The following is a 24,527-nucleotide window of genomic DNA, read 5'->3' on the forward strand; positions in this document are numbered from 1 at the left end:
GGAGGCCAAAGCAGGAAGATCCCTTGAGGCCAAGAGTTTGAGACCAGCCTGGGTGAGACTCTATTTTATTTAAAGGAAAAAAACAAAACAAGACAAAAACATCAGTAAATATTTAGACAACAACATAATTAATGAACTTGATTTAACAGACTTATATAGAATCTACACCTAATAATTAAAGAATATAAAAACTGACCATGCATAGGCCATAAAGGAAGTCTAAACAAATTTGAAAAAGTAATTTTATAGAATACATGCCATTACAGTGCAGTTGTTAGAAATCCATAACAAAAAGATCAACTGGGAATTGGGAAGTATGATTTTTAAATAACTTATGGGTCAAAAACAAGATTATAATGGAAATTTACTTGCAACTATATTACAATGAAAATATAACATATCAAAATGTATAGGCTATCACAACAGTAGAATACAAAGATAAATGTGTAGCCTTAAATGCTATTTAATTTAAATGAAAGTTAAGAAAAAATGAAAGTAAGAAGAAAACACCACAAAATTAAGAATTGAAGTGGGGCATTACAGATAAGGGAGGAATTAACAGAATATTATGAATAACCTTGGGCTAGTACATAGGAAAACTTAGACAAAACATGAAAATTCTTAGTAAAACAATGCAACTCTCATAAGAAGAAACAGAAAACCTGAATAATCCTCTGAACACTTAATAGAATTGGCAGTTAATCTTTACAAAACAACAAAGCCCAGATAGTTTTATAGGCAGTATCTACCAAACATTCAAGAATAAGATTTCTCAATTTTATATAGCTCTTTGAAAGAATAAAAAACCAAAATATTTCAAAGTCAATCTGTGAAACTAGTGTAATTGTTTCCTGGACTGGTCAAAAATAGTACCAGAAGGGAGAATTTCATTCTAATGTTACAATAGATGTAAGATTACTAAGACATTATAAGCAAATAAGTCTTAGCAGTTTGTTAAAAAAAAGATACATAAACCAAGTTGGGCTTATTGTTTATCCTAGACTGGGTTAATATTAAGTCTAAAAATGTAATTTGCCACATGAATAGATTAAAGAAGAAATGTGACTGTCTTAAGTACAAAAAAGGTTTGAGATTAAATTTTAAAAACTTCATGATTTAAGAAGCAAGACAAATATCCCAAGTTATGGCTATGAAGAAATAGAATCTTACATTTAAACAAAGTCCGCGAATACCTATTAATTGGTCAAGATGTGAATTAAGAATTCTTATACATTGCTGACGGCAGTGTGAATTGTTTTGAAGACTTTGGAAAATGATGTGTTACCATGGAGCTGACAAATATACTTGTCACTATGTGTAAGAATAATTACAGCAATTTCTGTAATAGCAAAAACATAACCCATAAACAATAAAAATAGCCTTCGACAGAATGGATAAATGAATTGTGGTATATTTACATGACGAAATAGTACTCAACAGTACAAAATTAACGTAGGCTACATGCAATAGAATGGATGGATCTTAATGAGAGTGTAGGACAGAAAGGAAGTCACAGAAGCCTACGTGTGATCCTATTGAGAAGGAATGCAGAGGGAGGAAGAGAAAGAAGTATTTGGGTAGCTTAAGCAGTATCAATAATGTTCTTATTATGTTGGGTGTGTGTGAGTGCTCATGTTAACATGTCTCGTACTTTCGTGTGAATCAAATAGTACATTGTAAAACAAAAATTGAGTAAACGTTCTCACTTGATAAGGATAATCTTTTGGATATTCTATTTCTACATAAGTATAATTTTCCAGAGAATTTTGTTAGAATTGAAGGCTCAGGGATGAATACAGCTGGCTTTGTAATGTGCACTTACGGATTTCTCCAGATAATTTAGGTTGATGTTATCATTAATTCAAAGCCTTTCCATTTCTAGGATGAATCTGAATTTAGAGACAAACTCACTCCAATTACCATTTTTATGGAATATTGGTTGGATTATAGAACAGCTGCTGATACAACAGGCTTGCAACCCATTCTTAACCAGTTCACGCCTGCTAACATTAGTCGACAGGTACTGTACTCAATTTACCACTAATGTGATATTTTGTGATTTTTCCTTACAATTCATGTTATTAAATATTAGAGAAAATTTCCTTTATTATGTTGATAGATGTTTAGTCAAAGTCAGAAGGTTAGGAATCTGAATTTTCTATTTTTTTTTCTTTTTTCTTTTTATTTTTTTGGGAATCTGAATTTTCAAGTCAGAGATATTTAAAGCCACTTAACATAGATATACAGAGAAAGACAGGATCACATTTCATATACGTGAAATAGGAAAATAATTCAAGGAGAACAGCAATGTGCCAGTTTGTTTACATATTTTAGTATTTCGCTAAAGATATTTGATGTCTATGTTATCTTTGATATTTTAATCTTAAAAAGTGCATATATAGTAAATAAATAATTCTTTTCAGAAAACCAAAGAAAGCAACAAAATTTGATAGGTGGTATTCTAGTTTTAGAAAATCTTATGTATAATGTATTTAAATATTGTTAATTCTAATTACTATTTCTCCTTTTTAAATTACATGTTCATGTTTTCACATTAATATTTCTTCTTTCATAGAACTCTTTGCCCTAAATTTAGGTTGTCATTTTTTTTTTTTTTTTTTTTTTTTTTGTCTTTCTAAGATCCCATAAGCTCTTTTTTTTTGGTTTGTTTTCTGGTTTTGTAATTTGAGATTACTATATGTGACGGTAACAAAAGGCAAATTAAAATATTTTTAAAAGTCTTTTCTAATTTTTATATTTTAACAATTTCATTCTGTACATTAATAATCATGGTATATGTGCCATTTTCTAGTATTCATTAACACAGAACTTATAACCATACTTCTGTGTTTATATTATTTACATTTTTTATTTTTATTGAATGTACAATATTATGTTGATTAATAGTTTAATAATGACCACCTGAGCCTCTTAATGTCTGTCATTCAGTATTATACTTTCTTTAAAAGTTAATTGTTACTTGTCCCTTTATATAATATGCTTTCATATATGGGTTATGGTTATTTTCTGTTTATAGTTTTATAATTTTTTAGAAATCTTTTATTATCATTGTTATCACTACTTCTGATTAGTTTTCCAAACTCCCCATCCAATCTCTTTAATGCCAACACCGTGTTAAAACTGGCTAATCAAGTAGGCTAACTTTTGAAACCTCTTGGAGGGCAAAAATAACTGCAGTAATATGTGACTTCCTTTTCTTCCTACCTATTCTCATTCTTCATTGTTTGAAAAAAATTTTTTTTGGTCTTCTCTGTGTCCTACATTTGTTCCATCAGTGACATATTAATTTTTAGGTATGTTTCTTTCTGCATGCTTAGCTTTGTTATTCACTCTTGTTTTTATGTTAATTAATTACTCCACCATTGTTATCATTTGCTTTTCTCTAAAATGGATCCTTCATTTCGCTGGTTACATTACAAGCTCTTCTCTGCACTCTCTTTTTGCTGTCAAATAGAAATATAAAGTTTTAATTGTAATTTTAAATTTGTAATTTTTAATTTGCTGGTTAGCAACATTTTTTAAAAGGTAGAAAACGTATAGGTGAAATTTATTTAAAAAATATATCTGTATTAGTTTACTAGGGTTGTCATAACAAAGTACCACAGAATGGGTGGCTTAAACAACAGAAATTTATTCTCTCCTAATTTTGGAGCCTAGAAGTCTGAGATCAAGAGTCAGCAGGGCTCATTTCTTCTGAGGCCTCTCTTCTTGGCTTGTAGATGGTCACCAGTCACCTTCTTGTGTCTTCACATGGTCTTCCTTTCATGTGTGTGTCTGTGTCCTAATCTCTTTTTAAGCGTCAGTCATTGGATTAGGGTCCACCCTAAAGACATTTTAACTTAATAATCTCTTGAAAGACTATATCGCCAAATACAGTTCCATTCTGAGACACTGGGGATTAAGGCTTCAACATATATATTTTGGGGGGACACAGTTCAGCCCTTAACAATATTTAAAATATTGTCATTTTTACATGGAATCGCTTAAAAATTATCAGTGGAATATTTTGCATTCTATTTCTTACTGTCTTCAAAATCCAGAGTGTGTTATACACTTTTAACACATCTAAATTCAAATACTTAGGTTTTATTAGAAATTTTTTTTGTATTTAGAATTCATGTAATTAACAGTTGAAAAAGTAGATTCAAATAAGTACTTAAGTTGTTCTAAAGATACTAAAAGTTTTGCAGTAAGACAATTAAGCGTCAGCTTTTAACATTAAATTAATTAAAATTAAATAAAATTTAAAAATCAGTTGCTCAGTGACATCAAGCCCATTTCAAGTGCTCAGAAGCCACATGAGGCTTGCAAGTAGCTACTATATTGGACAGTGCAGTTCTAGTGTTTCCCTTTCTGCTCCCTGATCCTTTGGTGTTAGAGATTTAGTGTTTTCTGCAGAAAGAGTTGGGTTTTTTTTCTCTCATTTTTTTGATTCAAATACACATTAAGTCCTTTCTTTCTTTTTTTTTTTTTTTTTGAGGCGAAGTCTTGCTCTGTTGCCAGGCTGGAGTGCAGTGGCTCAATTTTGGCTCGCTGCAACCTCCGCCTCCCGTGTTCAGGCGATTCCCCTGCCTCAGCCTCCTGAGTAGCTGGGACTACAGGCACCCACCACCACACCCAGCTAATTTTTTGTATTTTAGTAGAGACGGGATTTCACCATGTTGACCAGGACAGTCTTGATCTCCTGACCTCATGATCCACCTGGCTTGGCCTCCCAAAGTGCTGAGATTACAGGCATGAGCCACCATGCCCGGCCTCAAATACATATTAATTTCTTACTTTGTGCAAGATACAATATATATAACTGTAGAGATTTGGTTGTCTGAGCATGGAAGACATTGCTTTTCCATTTCTGAAACTATCTTTCCTGACAGCATATTTTAATACTATGGCTGCTTCAATGCCAGCTAAATCCTTTTCTTCCCCTACAGAGTGATGTTAGCCAAGTATCTCTATATTACAGTTTCATTAATATTTTATACATATGTCTCATTGCAAACTTAAGATACTCATCTAACATTCTTTTTTTTTTTTTTTTTTTTTTTTGAGACGGAGTCTCGCTGTGTCTCCCAGGCTGGAGTGCAGTGGCGTGATCTCGGCTCACTGCAAGCTCCGCCTCCCGGGTTCACGCCATTCTCCCACCTCAGCCTCCCAAGTAGCTGAGACTACAGGCGCCCGCCACCACGCCCGGCTAGTTTTTTGTATTTTTAGTAGAGATGGGGTTTCACCATGTTAGCCAGGATAGTCTCGATCTCCTGACCTCGTGATCCACCCGCCTCGGCCTCCCAAAGTGCTGGGATTACAGGCTTGAGCCACCGCGCCCGGCCTCATCTAACATTCTAACTGGGCATGTTATACATACATACCTTATCACTAGTTAATTTGTTATCTGCAAAGTCCACACTTTCTTCCTGATATAATCTAATCAAGCCTTGATTTATATTTGGCATGATGTAAAGAATCACCATATAGTTCTTCTAATGGTCCTTTTTGAAAAAGGCTTATAGCAACTGCATATATCTAGGTAAATGAATTAATTCACATATATTTTTGTGTTTCCTTCAAATTAAAACGACAGTTAAGAATCTCTATCCAATGTACAGCCACTTGCAAGCCTCATGTGGCTTCTGAGCACTTGAAATGGGCTTGGTGTCACTGAGGAACTGATTTTAAAATTTTATTTAATTTTAATTAATTTAATGTTAAAAGCTGATGCTTAATTCTCTTACTGCAAAACTTTTAGTATCTTTAGAACAACTTGAGTATTTGAATCTACTTTTTCAACTGTGAATTATATGAATTCTAAATACAAAAAAATTTCTAATAAAACGTAAGTATTTGAATTCAGATGTGCTGAAAGTATATAATACATTCTGGATTTTGAAGACAGTAGGAAATAGAATGCAAAATATTCCACTGATAATTTTTAAGCGATTCTATGTAAAAATGACAATATTTTAAATATTGCTAAGGGCTGAACTGTGTTCCCCCAAAATGTGTATGTTGAAGCCTTAATTCCAGACATTCCCTGTTACTTGGAAGTGTACAATCATCATCAATCATCATCCGTTTTTTGAGGGACTCCGTTTTTCTTTTCCTTTAAATCTTTTTCTCTCTTCTTTTTGTCTACTTCTGTGCTTGAAGCAAAAATGGCCTCATCTTTATTTTCCATTCTTCTCTTAATTTTTATGTTTCTTCTTTCACATCCTACCCAGCTCCTCTGCTTTTTTCCCAGTGTTTCTCTCTTTTGGGTTTTTCCATTTTGCTCTAGCTGGAACATTCTTCTGGCCAGATCTAGAAGGGAAAAAAGTTCAGGTCTTTGCTTTTTTCACCTACCCTGATTGGCTAGCTATAATGCTTCAAGCTCCTTTTCCTTCATCTTTTTCCAAATGACCATGCAATGCTGGACTCATTTTATCTAGTCTCTTTTGCCCCTTGGTCTCTCTGCCTGTCTGCTGAATACGTACAGCTCCTTATTCTTTTATCCTCTGCAGCCGTATTTCCATGATATTGGTGGAGGCACAGTCCATAATGAGAAACTCTAGAAGGGAGTCTATTTTGCCCGACATCTCACAACTTAGCTAGCAGCAGAGTAAAAATGAACCCTCATTTCTTGACTATTACTTTCTCTTTTACACCAGTCCTCATTCAAAGATGATAACAGCTTAATTTGAGATAGAACGGAAAGGTTCCAAGGAACTGTGTTATATCCTATGAATCTTTTTCTTCTTTCTCATTCTTGACTGGCTACACTGACCTGTTTAAAAATAAGTGGCCATGGTCTCTTTTGCATTAAGGTATACAAACAAGCTGATGAGTACATGAAAATATGTACATGTGTACATACGTGTATAACCACATAGATATTGATAAACACTGCTTATGCCGCCTGCATTGGTATTTTTCATGTAGAAAAATAAAATGTTTTTTTCTAGGCTCACATTCTACTTGACTGTGGTGAAGACAATGTCTGTAAACCCAAACTGGAAGTTTTTGTAGATAGGTAAGTTTTGCTTGAAATAATAAATAATGTAGTAAGAAATTTAAGTGGAAGGGTACATTTTTCTATTCAAAGGACTAACATATTTTAACGAGAATTAGTTATACTGGAGGGTAATGCGTGAGTTTCTATAATACTAAAGCTGTCAATATTGAGCTTCTAAAGAAAATATCTACTGTGTTTTCACTAGTTGCCTAGGTTGACAGGCATTCAACTTTGGGTAATATCACAAAGTAATATTGTATAATTTTAAAGATACATTTCATTGCAAATATACTTTGAACTCAAGGAATATCCTTACCATTTTGTATGGTATATGAATTATAAAGAATATTGTGAGAATTATGACACATGATTAATTTAGCTTTTAGAAAAATATTGGGGAATTACAAAGTACATATAATTCACTTCAGTAATAGATATGAATGATAGTGATCTATTAGTGGCATCAATGTTTATTTTTACTGAGAGAACATTGGATTTGCACCCAGTGTGCTATTTGCTGTTTTCTATCAAGCTGTGAAGTAGTCTTAAAATATCTTGAGACACTGTTGAACGTGTTGGTGCTGTGTATTTAACTCTTGTTTCTTTGAACAGTCACACTTTCCCCATCTAGTCTTTTTTTCTCAGTCTGGATTTGTATTGTTAACTTGTAGTGATCAAAAGAAGATCTATATTGGGGATGACAACCCTCTGACATTGATTGTTAAGGCTCAGAATCAAGGAGAAGGTGCCTATGAAGCTGAGCTCATCGTTTCCATTCCACTGCAGGCTGATTTCATCGGGGTTGTCCGAAACAGTGAAGTAAGCAGACTGCCTCTTTAAAAATCGAAATGCACTCACAGATCTTATTAACATTAATGAGTTGCTCCCCTATTTAGTGAAGCACAAGCTTAGCTATTCTACCTAAGGCTAAATTGCTAGACAATGGAGTGCCTCTCTTACATAATTCCTTTTAAGCCTAATACTTTGCATAATGCATTGATATGACATTTTTAGAATTGCAAGCTAAGTGCCTGGAAATGAGGTTAGATAGATAAAGTGTCTAAGCCCGTCCATCAAATTATTTATCAGAGGCTTTATGGTTATGTATGGTAGCCCTCTAGGGATCTTTTAGAAACACTTCTGCATTTCCATGTGGCAATTGTACCCAATTCTGGCTTTTTCCTTACCTCCTGGTTTGCTCAACTAGATTTATTTGCTTAGGACAAGAAACTGAAATATCCAACTGCATGATATTTTATTTCCTTTTGTATCCTTTTTCTTTGTCTATCAAAGGCCTTAGCAAGACTTTCCTGTGCATTTAAGACAGAAAACCAAACTCGCCAGGTGGTATGTGACCTTGGAAACCCAATGAAGGCTGGAACTCAAGTAAGACAATTTAATTAAACAGATTTTTTTCTCCCCAGCAAATAGAAAAGCATATTGTTCTCTGGGATCATAGTAATTTTTAAAAATAAGCGCTTCAAAACAATGTCCTTAAATTGGTTTCGATATAACAGTTAAATGATTAGCAGAGTTTTGCTTAGTTTTAACTAAGATACGAAAGAATTGGTTGTGCTCTTACGTGGTTTGCAATCAGCTGCTCTGTACGCCTCCTTCACTTTAGTAAATGGATGAGAACATGGTTTAAACTAAGGACTGAAATAATAATTTTGCTCTTTTCACTGATGCCTTAATGGATCCTGAAAAGCTACTCTGGCAACTACTAAGACTGTCAATCCTAGGTGAGCTAGATTCCATCACAGGCCCCACACAGAGGATCAAAGCAAAGGTTAGTTGAATAAGGCTCCCCTTCAGATGGTAGAGTAGGGTGCCCAGGAGCTTGAAAAGCAGCAGCCAATGGCTCACTTTCCAAATCCTCTAAAAAGTAAACAAAATATACCTTGTAGAATTCCTAGTAGCAAGGACAAAATGGCAGTATATGCTGTGTGACTTATTCAATAGAATTTAATTAATGACATATTGATACGGGTACTTTGAAGATATGTAGTAATATAGTTGTAAGTATTCCATGTTTCTTTAGTATGTCTTCTATTACAAGTCATTATTATTTCTAGATGTACGGTATCTTAGGGAAGAGAACTTGAAAAAATTACCCTAAGTTCAATTTTTCACATGTATTACATGTTTTATTAACAATGAGCATGCCTTTTATTTTCTCATATTCTCATTCTCTCTAGCTTTCTGGTTATTATATAGTTTCTGCTTATTCCAAGTAGCCAACTCCAGACTTTGTGGAGTGGGAGGCAGTATCCAGGAAGTACTATTTTTATGTGTCATTGATCCCCAAGAAGCCTTTTTTGTACCTGGTGGTTCAGTTGTTTTATTTAAAATCTACCAATTTTCTGCTGCAGGAGTTAGGATATTTGGTGTTGGGAGTGTTATGAGAAGTGTATGGAGAAATTCTGGTTGTGGCCCTACTCATGCCTTCTTTAGCCAGGTTCTCTTACTCTAGTAAATCATCCATTTCTTCTTTTCTGGGCTATGAACACAGCACATACTTTGGTTGTTAGCTTCCTGTTATCAAATCATTGCACCTAGTTGCTAGACTTTCACTGGATCAACAAACATTTACTTTTGCATTTTTTAGAAAGATAGTATTATAAGGAGGTATAATTATGATTAATAATTGTTAAATAGGCTGTCTTATGGATTGGCCCAGGTATATTAAGTAAAACAGATTTGATAGAAAATAAGATTTAATTATCTTTGTTCAGTTTTATTGTAAGCTCAGAAAAACCCCATTTTAGAACATTATTTTTTATTTAGACATTGGATTTGAAATTTTGCTAATTAGACATTGACTAACATTACTATCTTTTCCTCTCTCCTTCAGCTCTTAGCTGGTCTTCGTTTCAGTGTGCACCAGCAGTCAGAGATGGATACTTCTGTGAAATTTGACTTACAAATCCAAAGGTATGAAAACAACTTATATTCACTTATAACTATCAAATAAATATTATTTGTTGTAAATATACTATGTAATATATTTTAAATCTAGAATAGCACAGATTAAATTTTATTGCTTGATTATAGCATTTTAAAATCAATATTTATGTTATAAGAATAACTTTATTGTCAAGTTTGAGTTTGTAAAACAAAATTTAAAATCCAGAAATAAAACGTTCATCTTCTTGGAATTAAATGTTAGTGAAAATAACTATTTTGAGGTATAAGCTTTACACTTGTTTCTTTTGTTAATTTTTAGTTTCACTGGATTTGCCTCTTGTATGTTTTTGGTGGTTATGTCTAATTCAGTTTTAAGTATTTTTTTTTTTTCTTTTTCAGCTCAAATCTGTTTGACAAAGTAAGCCCGGTTGTATCTCACAAAGTTGACCTTGCTGTTTTAGCTGCAGTTGAGATAAGAGGGTCAGTATGAATACTTAGTTGAGTATCTCATTCTCACGATTGCTTTTTAAAGGTAACTCTCAGGCCTTAGCCTCTTCTGGACAGTAGACACTACATGTTTAGTGGTGGTTTTACTAGGGCATTAGCTCCTGTAGAAATAAAATCCTAGGTATGTTCCAAATCCCCAATACTGGGTGATCCTCAAAAGGAACAAAACATGGCAACAACATGCACAAAATAAGTTTATTGAACTTTTACACAAATTATCAATTCACCTGTTACATGTACATTTCATAAGAGCAGTTTTTGTGCATGTGTGTGTTCATTAGTTTTCTCTTGAAGTATTTTTAAAAATTAGATCTAATTTTATTCACTTGAGTAATGAATACAGGGCACTTTTGAAAATGGACTGACTATATCATTTTGATATTCATGGTAGGTTTTCTTTGGTCATTGTTTAGAGTCTCGAGTCCTGATCATATCTTTCTTCCGATTCCAAACTGGGAGCACAAGGAGAACCCTGAGACTGAAGAAGACGTTGGGCCAGTTGTTCAGCACATCTATGAGGTTTGCAGTTGTTGGATTTTACCCAAACCTAGTGAACGAGCCAACGAAGAGAGGAACAACTAAGCTACTTAAAAAAAAAATTCTATGTAATTTTTATGTAAACTACATTGGTTAATTATGTATCAGAGATTTGTTTGAATATTTTCCTTTTTCATAAATTCATTTTTATTTGACAAATAGCTTTGTTTAAATAAAGCAGTTTATATAATTTGTTGTTTAAAATCAATTGTTCTACTTGAATAAAAGAAATAAGTCACTGGTACTTTCTCATGGGCATTTTGTAGTTCTGGCTAAAAATGAAAATACCTATGGCAAATAATCAAAACTGTATTTCTATAGAAGAAAATTTTCTTTGTCATCCTTCATTAATAATTTTTAAATATTTCACCTTTTGTTTATACATATATATATATATATATATATATATATTTTTTTTTTTTTTTTTTTTTTTTTTTTTGAGGTGGAGTCTTTCTCTGTTGCCCAGGCTAGAGTGCAGTGGCCCGATCTCAGCTCACTGCAAGCTCTGCCTCCTGGGTTCAGACAGTTCTCCTGCCTCAGCTTCCCGAGTTGCTGGGATTACACGTGTGCACCACCATGCCTGGCTAATTTTTGTATTTTTAGTGGAGACAGGGTTTCACCGACGGGGTTTCACCATGTTGACCAGGCTGGGCATGAACTCCTGACCTCAAGGGATCTGCCCGCCTCGGCCTCCCAAAGTGCTGGGATTACAGATGTGAGCCACTGTGCCCAACCTTGTTTATATTTTTATCCTGACACATATTACTCTGTGTTAGAGACAAATGTTGAGTTTGATAATTTTTGCATAAAAATAGCCACATTGTAATTAGAGGTTAACTGTGGAAACTGTGCTCTTGTTCAAAACCTATTGCTAACATGATTTCTAAAGTTGATGTAGGGGAAGGATTATGGAACAGATTTTTGCCCAAGGTGTAGATACATTTTCTTTTTTCTCGTTAGCTGAGAAACAATGGTCCAAGTTCATTCAGCAAGGCAATGCTCCATCTTCAGTGGCCTTATAAATACAACAATAATACTCTGTTATATATCCTTCATTATGATATTGATGGACCAATGAACTGCACTTCAGATATGGAGATCAACCCTTTGAGAATTAAGGTAATGTGCTTTATAGCAGCTCTTCATTATAATGATATTTCATTGCCTTCTTTCTAAACCTATAAAAGAAATTCATAAAATAAAACAACTATTTTAATATAGAACCCACTCTGCAAAAAATTGTTTAGTTCATAAGCAGTACACTCAGGATAAGTTTATTTGTATAATGGATAAGAATTAATTCTGTGACATCCTAGTGAACCGTATCTTCATGGAGTGCTTACTGAGCCTCATGAGATGTCCTTCAGGGACTCAGTTTGACCTTGGCTCCATCACATTGTTGTTTGTTCAGGGCGTAATATCACATCAAGGGTGTTTTGTTGCTAAAATTGCTACCTTGGGATAAGCTTTACCATTTTACTCATGATTCTTTTGACTTTTGGATATAGTCATCTCCATAGATTTTTACTAGAAACAATTATACAGTATGGTCTAAGGAAAGGTAAAGAAACAAAATAAAAACTATACCCATGATTGACATCACAAATGTACTGTGGAATTTCAGGCCATTTCTGTGTGTTACTTCGAGGTAAGCAAGGGCTGAAAATAATGGTTAGGGAGAGCTAACCTTTTTGGTACATAATAAAGACTAATCTTTATTTTCTGTCCTTACTGCTCACCATATACAGAGTGGTAAATATTCTATCATACTAAATTTTCATTCACTATTTTTTTTTTTTTCCCGAGACGGAGTCTCGCTGTGTCTGCCAGGCTGGAGTGCAGTGGCGCGATCTCGGCTCACTGCAAGCTTCGCCTCCTGGGTTCACGCCATTCTCCTGCCTCAGCCTCCTGAGTAGCTGGGACTACAGGCGCCCACTACCGCGCCCGGCTAATTTTTTGTATTTTTAGTAGAGACGGGGTTTCACCGTGGTCTCGATCTCCTGACCTTGTGATCTGCCCGCCTCGGCCTCCCAAAGTACTGGGATTACAGGCGTGAGTCACCGCGCCCGGCTCATTCACTATTTTTTATTCGTATCTAAGAGTTTATATCAAAATGCTGATATAAAATGTTTTTCATTATCATTTACCACCATTTTGTTAATGTGATTGCATTAGATTTCATCTTTGCAAGCAACTGAAAAGAATGACACAGTTGCTGGGCAAGGTGAGCGGGACCATCTCATCACTAAGCGGGATCTTGCCCTCAGTGAAGGAGATATTCACACTTTGGTAAGTGCCATTTCAAGTACGTGCACTATAGACATTTAAAAATATGTGACTATAGAACTGACGCCAAAGAACATTTCAAAAATAACAACAGCTGTGCTTGAACAACTACATTTATTTTTATACCATGCATTCCTCTTATTTTCCTTTTTCCTAGTCAGATTAATGCCATATTTTCTTCAAATGATCTATTTTTGTAGATGGCTAATAGAACTAGTTTATGTCCCAACTTAATTTTCCTACTCTAGTTCTTTAACTGTCCTCTTTCTTGGCCTCCTCCTAATCTCTGAGGCTTTAGTACGATACTAAAAAATCCAGAAGGTCCCAACAGAAATACATTGGAATAATAATTAGCATTTGATTAACCTTTGTTGAGTTAGCCTATATAATGGCTATAATGTTTTTAAAGGCGATTGCTTTTTTTTTTCTTTTAATCAACAAATCTCCAAATCTCTAGTAGAGAACCTGGTATAGTGTTTTTTGTTTGTTTGTTGTTTGAGACAGAGCCTCACTTTATCACCCAGGCTGGAGTGCAATGACACAAACACAGCTCACTGAGGCCTTGACCTCCCAGGCTCAAGCAATCCTTCCCTCTCAGTCCCCCAAATAGCTGGGACTACAGGCGCTCACCACCATGCCCAGCTAATTTTTGTATTTTTTGTTGAGATGAGGTTTCACCATATTGCCCAGGCTGGTCTCGAATTCCTGAGCTCAAGCAATCTGCCCACATCAGCCTTCTAAAGTGCTGGGATGACAGGCATGAACCACCAGGCCCAGCACTGCTTATGTTTAATAGTGATCACTGGTTACTTTTACAACACCAAATTCTGTGGTTCTTGTTAGTTCTCATCCAGTTCAACTGCCTAGTGACTTTCGTTCACTTAATCACTTCCTTCTATTGACTCTCATGGCTGTAAATACCATCTGGTATAGATGCCTTTGATTTATATTTCCAGTGTGATCTTCTGCATTGAACTTCAGATTCCAATATCCAACTGCTTACTAGAAACTGCTTTTAAATATCTAATAGGAATCTCAAACTTAATTCTCAATATATACCCTTGGGTTTTCCCAAGTCTGCTCTTTCCATAAAGTTCTTAGTTAATTTTAGTAAATATCAGCTACATTCTCTAACACCTGGACCTCATGCTTGACCCCTCTCTTTATCTCAAATCTCACGTCTTGTATTTCAACAAATTGTATCAATATTTACTTTCAAAATGCCTAGAATCTGGCCCCTTCTCACTAGTTTCATCACTAACACAACCTAACCCAGGCTACTTTCCCTTCTCAATTGTACTATTGCCAAACTCCTGGTTGGCCTCTGTATTTCTGCCTTTCTCCCCACTATACTTTGTATGCCATAGAAGCCACGGTGATCATTTTAAATACAGGTCAGGTTGTGTCACTCCAGTGCCTTCCCGTCTAACTCAATGAGAAAGCAAGAGGCTACAATGACCTTTAAGCCCAACATTAACAGGCCCTTTCTGCCTCTCTGCTTGCATCTCCTCTCCTTACTATTCTGTTTCTCAAATTTTCCACCTTGCTCTTCATTGAGCAGATAGCCCCAAGCATGTTTATTCCTCAATGCTTTGTAATTGCTCTTCCATCTGCCTGAAATTCTTTGTCCAGATATCCTTGTAGCTTATTTTCCCATATCCTTCTCATGTCCTTAAAAGTAAACTTATGTCAGAGGAATTCCCTGACCAACCCATGGGAAATAGAAACTGCCTTCTACCTCCCAACCCCACTTTTGATCTTGCACTTTCTGTCCTCTTTCAGAATCTGCTTTTTTAAATTGAGACAAAGCTTACATAAAATTAACTGTTTTAATGATTTTAAAGTGTATAATTTGGTGTTTTTCAGTATAATTACAACATTGAACCATCATTACCACTATAATTGTAAACATTTTTGTCACCCCAAAAAGAAATGCTATACCCATTAAGCAGTTTATCCATTCTCCCCTATCATCAGCCCCTGGTGACCACTAACCTGCATTCCTACTGATTTGCCTATTCTGGACATTTCATAAATGTAGTATCATACAACATGTGGCCTTTTGTGTCTAGCCTTCTTTCACATAGCATGTTTTCAAGATCTATGTTGTGGCATGCCTTAGTACTTCATTTTTATGCCTGAATAATACTCCATTGTGTGGACATACCACCTTTTGTTTATCCATTCATCAGTTGATCAACATTTCGATTATTTCTACTTTTTGTGTATTTTGAATAGTGTTGCTATGAACATTCGTGCATACATTTCCATGTAAAGATGTTTTTCAGTTTTATTGAGAATAAACCTAAGAGTGTAATTGCTAGGTCATATGGAAACTCTATGCTTAACTTTTTGAGGAACTGCCAAACTATTTTCCAAAGTTGCTGCAGCATTTTACAGTCCCAGCCAGCAATATATGAGGGTCCTATTCTCTCCACATCTTTGTCAACACTTATTATTTTCTGGTTTTGTTTGTTTTAAAATTTTTATAATCAGGATATCCTGGTTGGTGTGAAGAGGTAACTCATTGTGGTTTTGATATGCATTTCCCTATTGACTGATGATATTCAGCATCTTTTCATTTGTATATCTTTTTTAGACAAATACCTATTCAACTTTTTTGCCCATTTTTAAATTGAGTTGTTTGCCTTTTATTGTTGAGTTGTAAAGAGTTCTGTATATATTCTGGATACTACCTTCATTAGATTTATGATTACGCAGGTTTTGTTTCATTCTGTGTGAATTGTCTTTTTAATTTCTTGATGGTGTCCTTTAATGCCCAAAAATTTTTAAATCTGAAGTTCAATTTATCTATGTCTTCTTTTGTTGCTTGTATTTTTGTTGTCATATTTTTGAAACCATTGCCCAATACAGGCCATGAAGATTTATACCTAGGTTTTTTTGGTTTTATAAGTTTTACACTTACAGCTCTTACATTTACATCCCTGATTCATTTGGAGTTAATTTTTGTGTATGGTGTGAGGTAGGGGTCCAGATTTATTCTTTTGTATGTGGCTATCCGTTTGTCTCAGCATCATTTGTTGAAGAAATTATTCTTTCCCCTTAAATGGTCTTGGCAGTCTTGTTGGAGATGAATTGATTATAAATATATGGGTTTATTTCTAGATGTTCAATTCTATTCAGTTGACCTATATGTATATCCTTAATACAAGTATTGTTTTGATTACTGTAGCTCTGGAGTTCAGGTTTTGAAATAGGGAAATATGAATACATTTTCTTCCTTTTAAGATTATTTTGGTTATTTAGAGTCCCTTGTGATTCCTTATGGATTTTAGGATCAGCTTGTCCATTTCTGCAAACAAGGTAGTTGGAATTTTGGTAGCAATTTTCTTGAGCCTGTTTCAATTTGGGGAGTATCTTAACATTACATATTTCAGTTCATGAACATGGTATGTCTTTCTTTTTATTTATTCTACAATTTTTTCAACAATATTTTGTCATTTTTAGTGTACTTGTCTTGCACATCCTTGGTTACATGATTTCTGTGTATTCTTTTCAATGCTCTTTTATTTTATTATTATTTATTATTATTTTTGAGATGGAGTTTTTGCTCTTGTTGTCCAGGCTGGAGTCCAATGGCATGATCTCGACTCACTGCAACCTCCGCCTCCCAGGCTCAAGCAGTTCTTCTGCCTCAGCCTACCGAGTAGCTGGGATTACAGGCGCTCACCACCAGGCCTGGCTAATTTTTTGTATTTTTTAGTAGAGATGGGTTTCACCATGTTGGTCAGTCTGGTCTCGAACTCCTGACCTCAGGTGATCCACTCACCTTGGCGTCCCAAAGTTCTGGAATTACAGGTATGAGCCACCGCATCCAGCCTATTTTTATTTTTATTTTTTAGAGACAGGGTCTTATTCTGTCACCTATGCTGGAGGACAGTGGCATAGTTATAGCTTACTGCAACCTCAAACTCTTGGGCTCAAGCAATCCTCCTGCCTCAGCCTCCTGAGTAGCTAGGACTATAAGTGCACCCACCACCCCTGGCTAATTTTTAAATTTCATTTTTGTAGAGATAGGATCTCACTATGTTGCTTAGGCTGGTCTTGAACTACTGGCCTCAAATGACCTTCCCACCTTGGTTTCCGAAAGTGTTGGAGTTACAGGTGTGAGCCACTGCTCTTGACCTCAATGCTGTTTTCTTAATTTCTTTTTTGGATTTCTTATTGATAGTATACTGAAATATGACTTATATTTGCATATTGATCTTGTGTTCTGTACCTTTTCTGTACTTGTTTTTTTAGCTTAAATTAATATGGATTATTTAGTGTTTTCTATATGTAAGATCCCGTCATCTACAAAGAGATAGCTTTACTTTGTCATTTCTAATCTGGATACCTTTTACTTTTATTTTTATTTTTATTTTTTTTATAAAGAGTCTAGCTCTGTCACCCAGGCTGGAGTGCAGTGGCATGATCTCAGCTTACTGCAACTTCTGCCTCCCAGGTTCAAGTGATTCTCCTGCCTCAGCCTCCCAAGTAGCTGGGATTACAGGTGCCTACCATCACACCTGGCTAATTTTTGTATTTTGAGTAGAGGTGGGGTTTCACCATCTTGGCCAGGCTGGTCTCGAACTCCTGACCTGCAGTGATATGCCTGCTTCAGCCTCTCAAAGTGCTTGGATTACAGGAGTGAGCCACCGTACCTGGCCTTAATTTTTCTTAATTGCACTGGCTAGAACATTCTGTACAATATTGAGTAGAAATGGCTTGATTTCTATTGTCTTATTTGTGACCTTAGGGAGAAAGAAGTATGAAGTATGATGTTAGCTGTGAGCTTTTTATCAATGCCCTTTATCAGGTCAAGGAAACTCTTTTCTATTCCTGATCATCAGCAAATGGTATCACTACTGGGCGGCATTGTCATGGGTGTGTACATGTGATATGTCTAATACAGTATATAGAAGCATATAGAAGGTATTGAATATTTATTTCTTTTGCCTGCCAACCTTGAAGTTACTGATTACAACATTAAATGCGTCAGAGGCCATCAGCATGTGATTTGATTTTTGTAGGCCTTCCATGGAATACCCATTAAAAATTCTGTTTTCTTTTCCACGGGGATGTTGAGATCTGGTTTTTATATCTTACAAATATCACCATGTTCTGAGTTTGCCTAAAGAATATTGAGTTCTAGTCATAGAATGAATCTTTTAATATTATGGATCTTATCCTTCTATAACAAATCACATTAAAACCAACCCTTTCATTTACAAGGAACTACATGTGTGGCAAAAGAAGAGAAAAGAAAAGAAACATACCAACCCCTTCACAATAAAAAGCATTCATAGACTCAACTATTAGCCTATCTATTTACAAGACAAAAGAATCTGGATAATCTCTTTGAACATCACACAAAAAGAAAAAAAAAATGGTGAATTTTCAAATGTTGAAGAGATGATAGAATGACCTTTGCTTATAAGTGAAGGATTTGTTTTGGCAGGGTTGTGGAGTCGCTCAGTGCTTGAAGATTGTCTGCCAAGTTGGAAGATTAGACAGAGGAAAGAGTGCAATCTTGTACGTAAAGTCATTACTGTGGACTGAGACCTTTATGAATGTAAGTAGACAGGTGCAGCATTTAGCAAACATACCCAGTGTTTTCAAAGAAATATAAAAGGCCTAATATCTGGAAAATCATCTAATTGTTATTTCCAAACAGAAGGAAAATCAGAATCATTCCTATTCTCTGAAGTCATCTGCTTCATTTAATGTCATAGAGTTTCCTTATAAAAATCTTCCAATTGAGGATATCACCAACTCCACATTGGTAAGTCATTGGTTTAGGTGAATACAGTAAATGTACTCAATTCAAATGCTGTACATGTTTTTATTTGTTTTTAAAAAAATGACAGCTTAACTCTTTTGATAATTTAAACTGATGAAATTACATGATAGTATTATAACCTAGTTTAATATTATCATTTTACTCCCCTACCTTGGAATGATTAAAGCTAGACCTTTCAGTTTAGCATCTTGTCCAGTGTAAGAAATTTCTTAGTATATACTACATTATATTGGGGAAATTTTAGGAATTTTCCTTTACAAAGTTAGAAAGTTGGAAATTAACTGCAACAAGTGAGGCATTTTGGAGATATTTAAGGAGTAAAAATGGGATCAGCACATGATAAACTGGATTGGATTATTTAAAAATCATTTCAAGCTGGGTGTGGTGCCTCACACCTGTAATCCCAGCACTTTGGGAGGCTGAGACAGGTGGATCATTTGAGGCCAGGAGTTCAAGACCAGCCTGGCCAACATGGTGAAACCCCTTCGCTACGAAAAATACAGAAAAATTAGCTGGGTATGGTGGTGCATGCCTGTAATTCCAGCTACTGGGGAGGCTGAAGCATGAGAATCACTTGAACTCGGAAGGTGGAGGTTGCAGTGAGCCGAGTTCATGCCCCTGCATTCCAGCTTGGGCTACATACAGGGCAAGACTGTCTAAAAAAAGATTGCGTTTCAGATGCAATCAGAAGTCAACCTGTCATTGGGAGTTTCATGTGTGTATGTGCATGCTCTTGATACCAAATGTGAAATCACTAAATTATCATATGCAGGAAAAGAATATACTGTGAATTCCATTAAAATAAAATATAATATTTTCTCAGATATTTGTTGATTAAGTCAATGCACTGTTTTTAAAACTAATATCTTTATTCCTCGATAGGTTACCACTAATGTCACCTGGGGCATTCAGCCAGCACCCATGCCTGTGCCTGTGTGGGTGATCATTTTAGCAGTTCTTGCAGGATTGTTGCTACTGGCTGTTTTGGTATTTGTAATGTACAGGGTAAGTAACGAACTTAGAAAGAGACAAAGAAGGAGAGAGAGAAAACAGAAGAAAAGGGAAAGGGCAGAAGGAAAAGAAGAATGAAAAGTAAGGGAAGGAAGAAAGGGACCTGTAATGAATGATGCTTGATGAGCATTACTTATTATTGAAGGGAAGATAAATTCTGTGAAATACAATTTGAATTTTCTTAGTGGCAATATAGTCACTCAGAAAATACTTTTCGTATTCTACACTGATGTGACAGTAATAACGGTTTTTCTTCAACTGACAGATGGGCTTTTTTAAACGGGTCCGGCCACCTCAAGAGGAACAAGAAAGGGAACAACTTCAACCTCATGAAAATGGTGAAGGAAACTCAGAAACTTAACTGCAGTTTTTAAGTTATGCTACATCTTGACCCACTAGAATTAGCAACTTTATTATAGATTTAAACTTTCTTCATGAGGAGTAAAAATCCAAGGCTTTACTGCTGATAGTGCTAATTGGCATTCACCACGAAATGAGCATTTGTCAACCTTCTCCTGATAAATAAGTTCAGACATACATTTAATAACATAGAGTGACTTGTGTTTTTAGGTATTTAAATAATAAAATTTCAAGGGATAGTTTTTATTCAATGTATATAAGACAGATAGTGCCTGATTTACTACTTTATATAAAATAGTACCTCCTTCAGTTACTGTTTCTGATTTAATGTATTGAATTTCATTTTTTGTTGTTGTTGTTGTTTTAAAGCAGTCCAAATTTGGACCTCAGCAATTATGTCTTTTGTATAGGTACTTAATGTTAATACATATTACACTACAGTTTACTTTTCAGGATACTAAAGACTTTATAACTGCATGAACTTAGATTTAGATTTTTTTAATCCCTTATATCGTGGAACTTTATAAACACATACATGATACCATCAAAATTCTTGCTTTTAATAACAAAGGTACAATATTTTGTTTTAATATGAAAATTGGGTAGATCCTATAACACTTTTGTTTATATTAAATCCACAATATTTTATTACATTTTAACTTGTATAAATTTTATGTCAAATCCTTCAAGCCAACCTATACTAAAAATTAGTTCCATAATCACAAATGCCTCTTTTGTGTAATTGTTTAATTTCAACTGAATATCATAATGCTTAAAGCCATATGGAGTTGGAAATTATTTTCAAAGCATATTTATTCCATTGTTTTAGTCTGGCTATTTACAGTATAAAAAAAGCATTTTTATTAAAATACTATGTAGTTCTTTGAGATAGTTGCTTATGCTTATAGTAAGTAGTACATTCTTAGAGTAGAGCAGAGTTTTTAGTTAGTATTAATTTATTTTCCCCCATTCATGTATTTTTCCTTATATTTCCAAAACTGTTACTGAGAATGGGTCAATATCAATGAGGAATCCTTACAGTTGACAGGAACCTGGACCCCTTACCCCAACTTTATGAGTAATGCTTGGAATAAAAACTCTTAAGGTGACTCACTGATTTACTTCTAGCAATAGCATAATGTTACAGGAATATTACCCCTGTTTAAGCAAGGTAATGTGTAAAATCAGTCTTAGCTATCAGAATAACTTCTAAAAAAATTTTTATAAGCAGTTCAAGTTATTGAAAACCTTTTAAAGCTTTCTGAAGTTTGTTAGTATAAATTAATTTTCTAGAATTTTTAATAAAAGCCACATAGGTAGAAAGTTGTAGTTTTATATGGCTCTGTAGAGTGGTGAACCTTCTAGAGGAATATATGATTTATTCACAGTTCCTCAAGGCCTGGGGATGCTGATCAATTATACCTATTTTTGTGCAATTACATCATGTTGTGCATTAGAAATAGAGAGTTTAATAGCTCTTTAACTGCTGTCCTCATTAGGTAATGATAAATATTTCCCTTAAATAATTGACTATTTTGCTGTGTTTTAAAAATAATTGAAATTTACCTTGCCATATCTCATAATTTCCTGCAGAAATGACTGAGCTAATCTTAAGAAAATATTCATAAAATAGGAGCACATTTAGTTGAGGTATACAAGGTAGGACTGTAGACAAGACTCTCTATTTAGCTTTAGTAAATTTCAAAAGTAATGGGTCTTGAAGTATAGATTTGTATTAGTAGCTTGAAAAAGCTTAATCACATGCAGTAAATATTTTTATTACCAATAAATTTAAATTTTTTTAAGAAAAATATTTTTATCCTAGGGCCAAGTGTTGCCTGCCACCAATCAGTAAGTTAGTCTATAACAAATTTTACCTTAACAGTTTTACCACCTAGTAACAGTCACTTCTGAAAATATGTTGGATAGAAAGTCACTCTTTGACAAATGTGTTAGGATTTGCTTTTGTGCCATCTATTCATTTTATGGCATCTATCTTGAAAATAATCTTGTATTGGATATTGAAAGATGCTGTAATTTGGAAATTAACATAATTTCTTAAATTACCTTTATGAAATATAGTTTTGTATAATAGCATAGATTTTCCTTCAAAAAATGAACATTTATATATCTACAAAAATATGGAAAAGTGTAATTTGAAAGCCTACTTTCTGAAGAAAATGTTGGGATTCTTTTTATCATGATTAAATATCAAAAACTTGCCCTATGAAAACTTTAAATTTCTAAAACATTTGAAATACTACTGTATTTGTGATTTATTGAGAATAAAAATCCATTTTGAAGTATAAAATTCTTACGATCTGATTCAGTTTTAAGAAAGCATATAAATGAACTAGAAGATATTGAAAACATTTGACATTGTTAAGAAATATACCGATTTTGATTTTTATATAGGTATTTATTTCAAAATTGATATTTTGAGAAAAATACATGTGAATCATTTTTTCTCTTTCTTTCTCTTTTCCCTTAACGATTATCACTGTAATTCTGAATCTGAAAGGTAAAACAATTAGTCAAAATATTATTGCCATCATTCTACCTGTGTTATTAAACTACTTATTCGTAGTTAATTCTCATTAACACTTACGTTTCCATAAAGAAAACTCAAGTGTTAGTAAAAGAGACTTTACTGGCTTAAGAGGGCTGTGAAAGATTTTTGATAGTGAATCATGACCCTAAGGGAGAGATTTGTGTGATAAAAGCATTGTATATATAATAGATTAGTGATTTTTGTAAGGCAAACAGAATTCCTAAGTTGGTAGAACTTCCTAAGTTGCAAAATGTAATGATGAGCTTGGTGGAGAAGAATGAGTCGTTCTTGGAATACCTGTGTACAGCCACTACCCATCTCAGTATCACCTTGTTTGTATTCTTGGATAGCTAGTATATATAGTAGTTTGATGACTAATTTAAAGAAAAACACCTAAAATTTGAAACATGATTGTAGGATCAAAAAAGGTAGATGAAATTACTTAATACTCAGTGTTTCGGAGATTATTCCTTTTAGTTTGTTGGTTGACTGGTTTGAGCAATAGAAATATGCAGCATGCAATATATGCTTATATTTCATTGTAATTTCTGATATGTAATGAACTTCTTGGGAGAGGTACTGAATCTTTGATGTTTTTTGTCATTTTTCTCAAGTGCAATATAACAATGTAACCAAATCTAGATAATCTCAAAGTTGTCATTAATGTACTAAGCCTAATATAAACAAATATTTGTATTATTTTTGTTAGCAGGAAAGAGCGATTAAGTGAGGTTATTTACCCCTAAATGGTCCATTCTGCATTGTATTTCAGGCTGGAAATGAATTATTCTTTACTAGTTTTGAAACACTTTGAAATATCCTGAGGTAACTTGGAAGCTGTGTAGTGTATCAAATTAATTTGCTACCTAATAACATAGAAAGTAAATATGTTTGTGGTCACCCACATTGGGTGAGACAGAAAATGAATCTGTTCTAAAATTTGTAATTTGCTAACTTGATTTGAGTTAGTGAAAACTGGTACAGTGTTCCGCTTGATTTCCAACATGTAACTTGTGACTGTACAATAAACATAAGCATATGGTGCCACTTTTGTGTATGGGGTTTATCCTTTCTGTGATGTGTTTTTGTTTTTTAATTACATGAGCTAGCAATTATGAGATAAAAGGATGACCTCAGAGAGGTAACTTTCTCTAAAACTTCAAGTCTTGAATGTCAATTATTTGAGGAAAAGAAACACAAAAAGAGCCAAATGTACCACATTAAAAGCCATCCTTAGAAAGGCAAATATGTATCTGCCTGAAATACAAGAATTATTTTATTTCTAAACAAACATTTCTAAATTCATTATGCTAACCTTTATTATTTTTACATTATCAGAATCCTTTTAAAATGCACGTTTACATCTTTCTTTTATAATTTTTAATTATAGTGTATATATGCCATTGCATATATGCAATTGCAATATACATATGCAATTCTAGTATGAAAATACCTATTTTCATAAATGAAAAGTACCAAGAAGAAAATTAAGTTTTGAGATGCTTGGGAAATTACACTGAAGTAGCATAATACACCACCATAAATTCCTATGGAAATGA

At 34.2% G+C, this 24,527-nt stretch overlaps 1 protein-coding gene across 3 annotated transcripts in view; it reads left to right on the top strand.

The window, feature by feature from the left end:
• Positions 1-24,015, top strand: part of LOC105468297 (integrin subunit alpha V) — a 92,298-nt gene extending 68,283 nt beyond the window's left edge. For 2 of the 3 annotated variants that reach the window (XM_071073028.1, XM_071073029.1), the window contains 13 exons: positions 1,883-2,020; positions 6,957-7,024; positions 7,678-7,825; positions 8,300-8,392; positions 9,861-9,940; positions 10,313-10,393; positions 10,834-10,939; positions 11,918-12,076; positions 13,133-13,246; positions 18,705-18,818; positions 18,921-19,028; positions 19,929-20,051; positions 20,323-22,340. In XM_071073028.1, the coding sequence (XP_070929129.1) occupies positions 1,883-2,020; positions 6,957-7,024; positions 7,678-7,825; positions 8,300-8,392; positions 9,861-9,940; positions 10,313-10,393; positions 10,834-10,939; positions 11,918-12,076; positions 13,133-13,246; positions 18,705-18,818; positions 18,921-19,028; positions 19,929-20,051; positions 20,323-20,418 (1,428 nt within the window). In that variant the 3' untranslated portion in view covers positions 20,419-22,340. Of the gene's footprint in view, positions 1-1,882; positions 2,021-6,956; positions 7,025-7,677; positions 7,826-8,299; positions 8,393-9,860; positions 9,941-10,312; positions 10,394-10,833; positions 10,940-11,917; positions 12,077-13,132; positions 13,247-18,704; positions 18,819-18,920; positions 19,029-19,928; positions 20,052-20,322 lie in introns of all 3 variants that reach the window. The other variant, XM_071073027.1, reaches the window with a different exon arrangement.
• Positions 24,016-24,527: the final 512 nt, after the last annotated feature.

Source organism: Macaca nemestrina, chromosome 11 (genome assembly GCF_043159975.1).
Source record: "Macaca nemestrina isolate mMacNem1 chromosome 11, mMacNem.hap1, whole genome shotgun sequence".
NCBI lineage: Eukaryota > Metazoa > Chordata > Mammalia > Primates > Cercopithecidae > Macaca > Macaca nemestrina.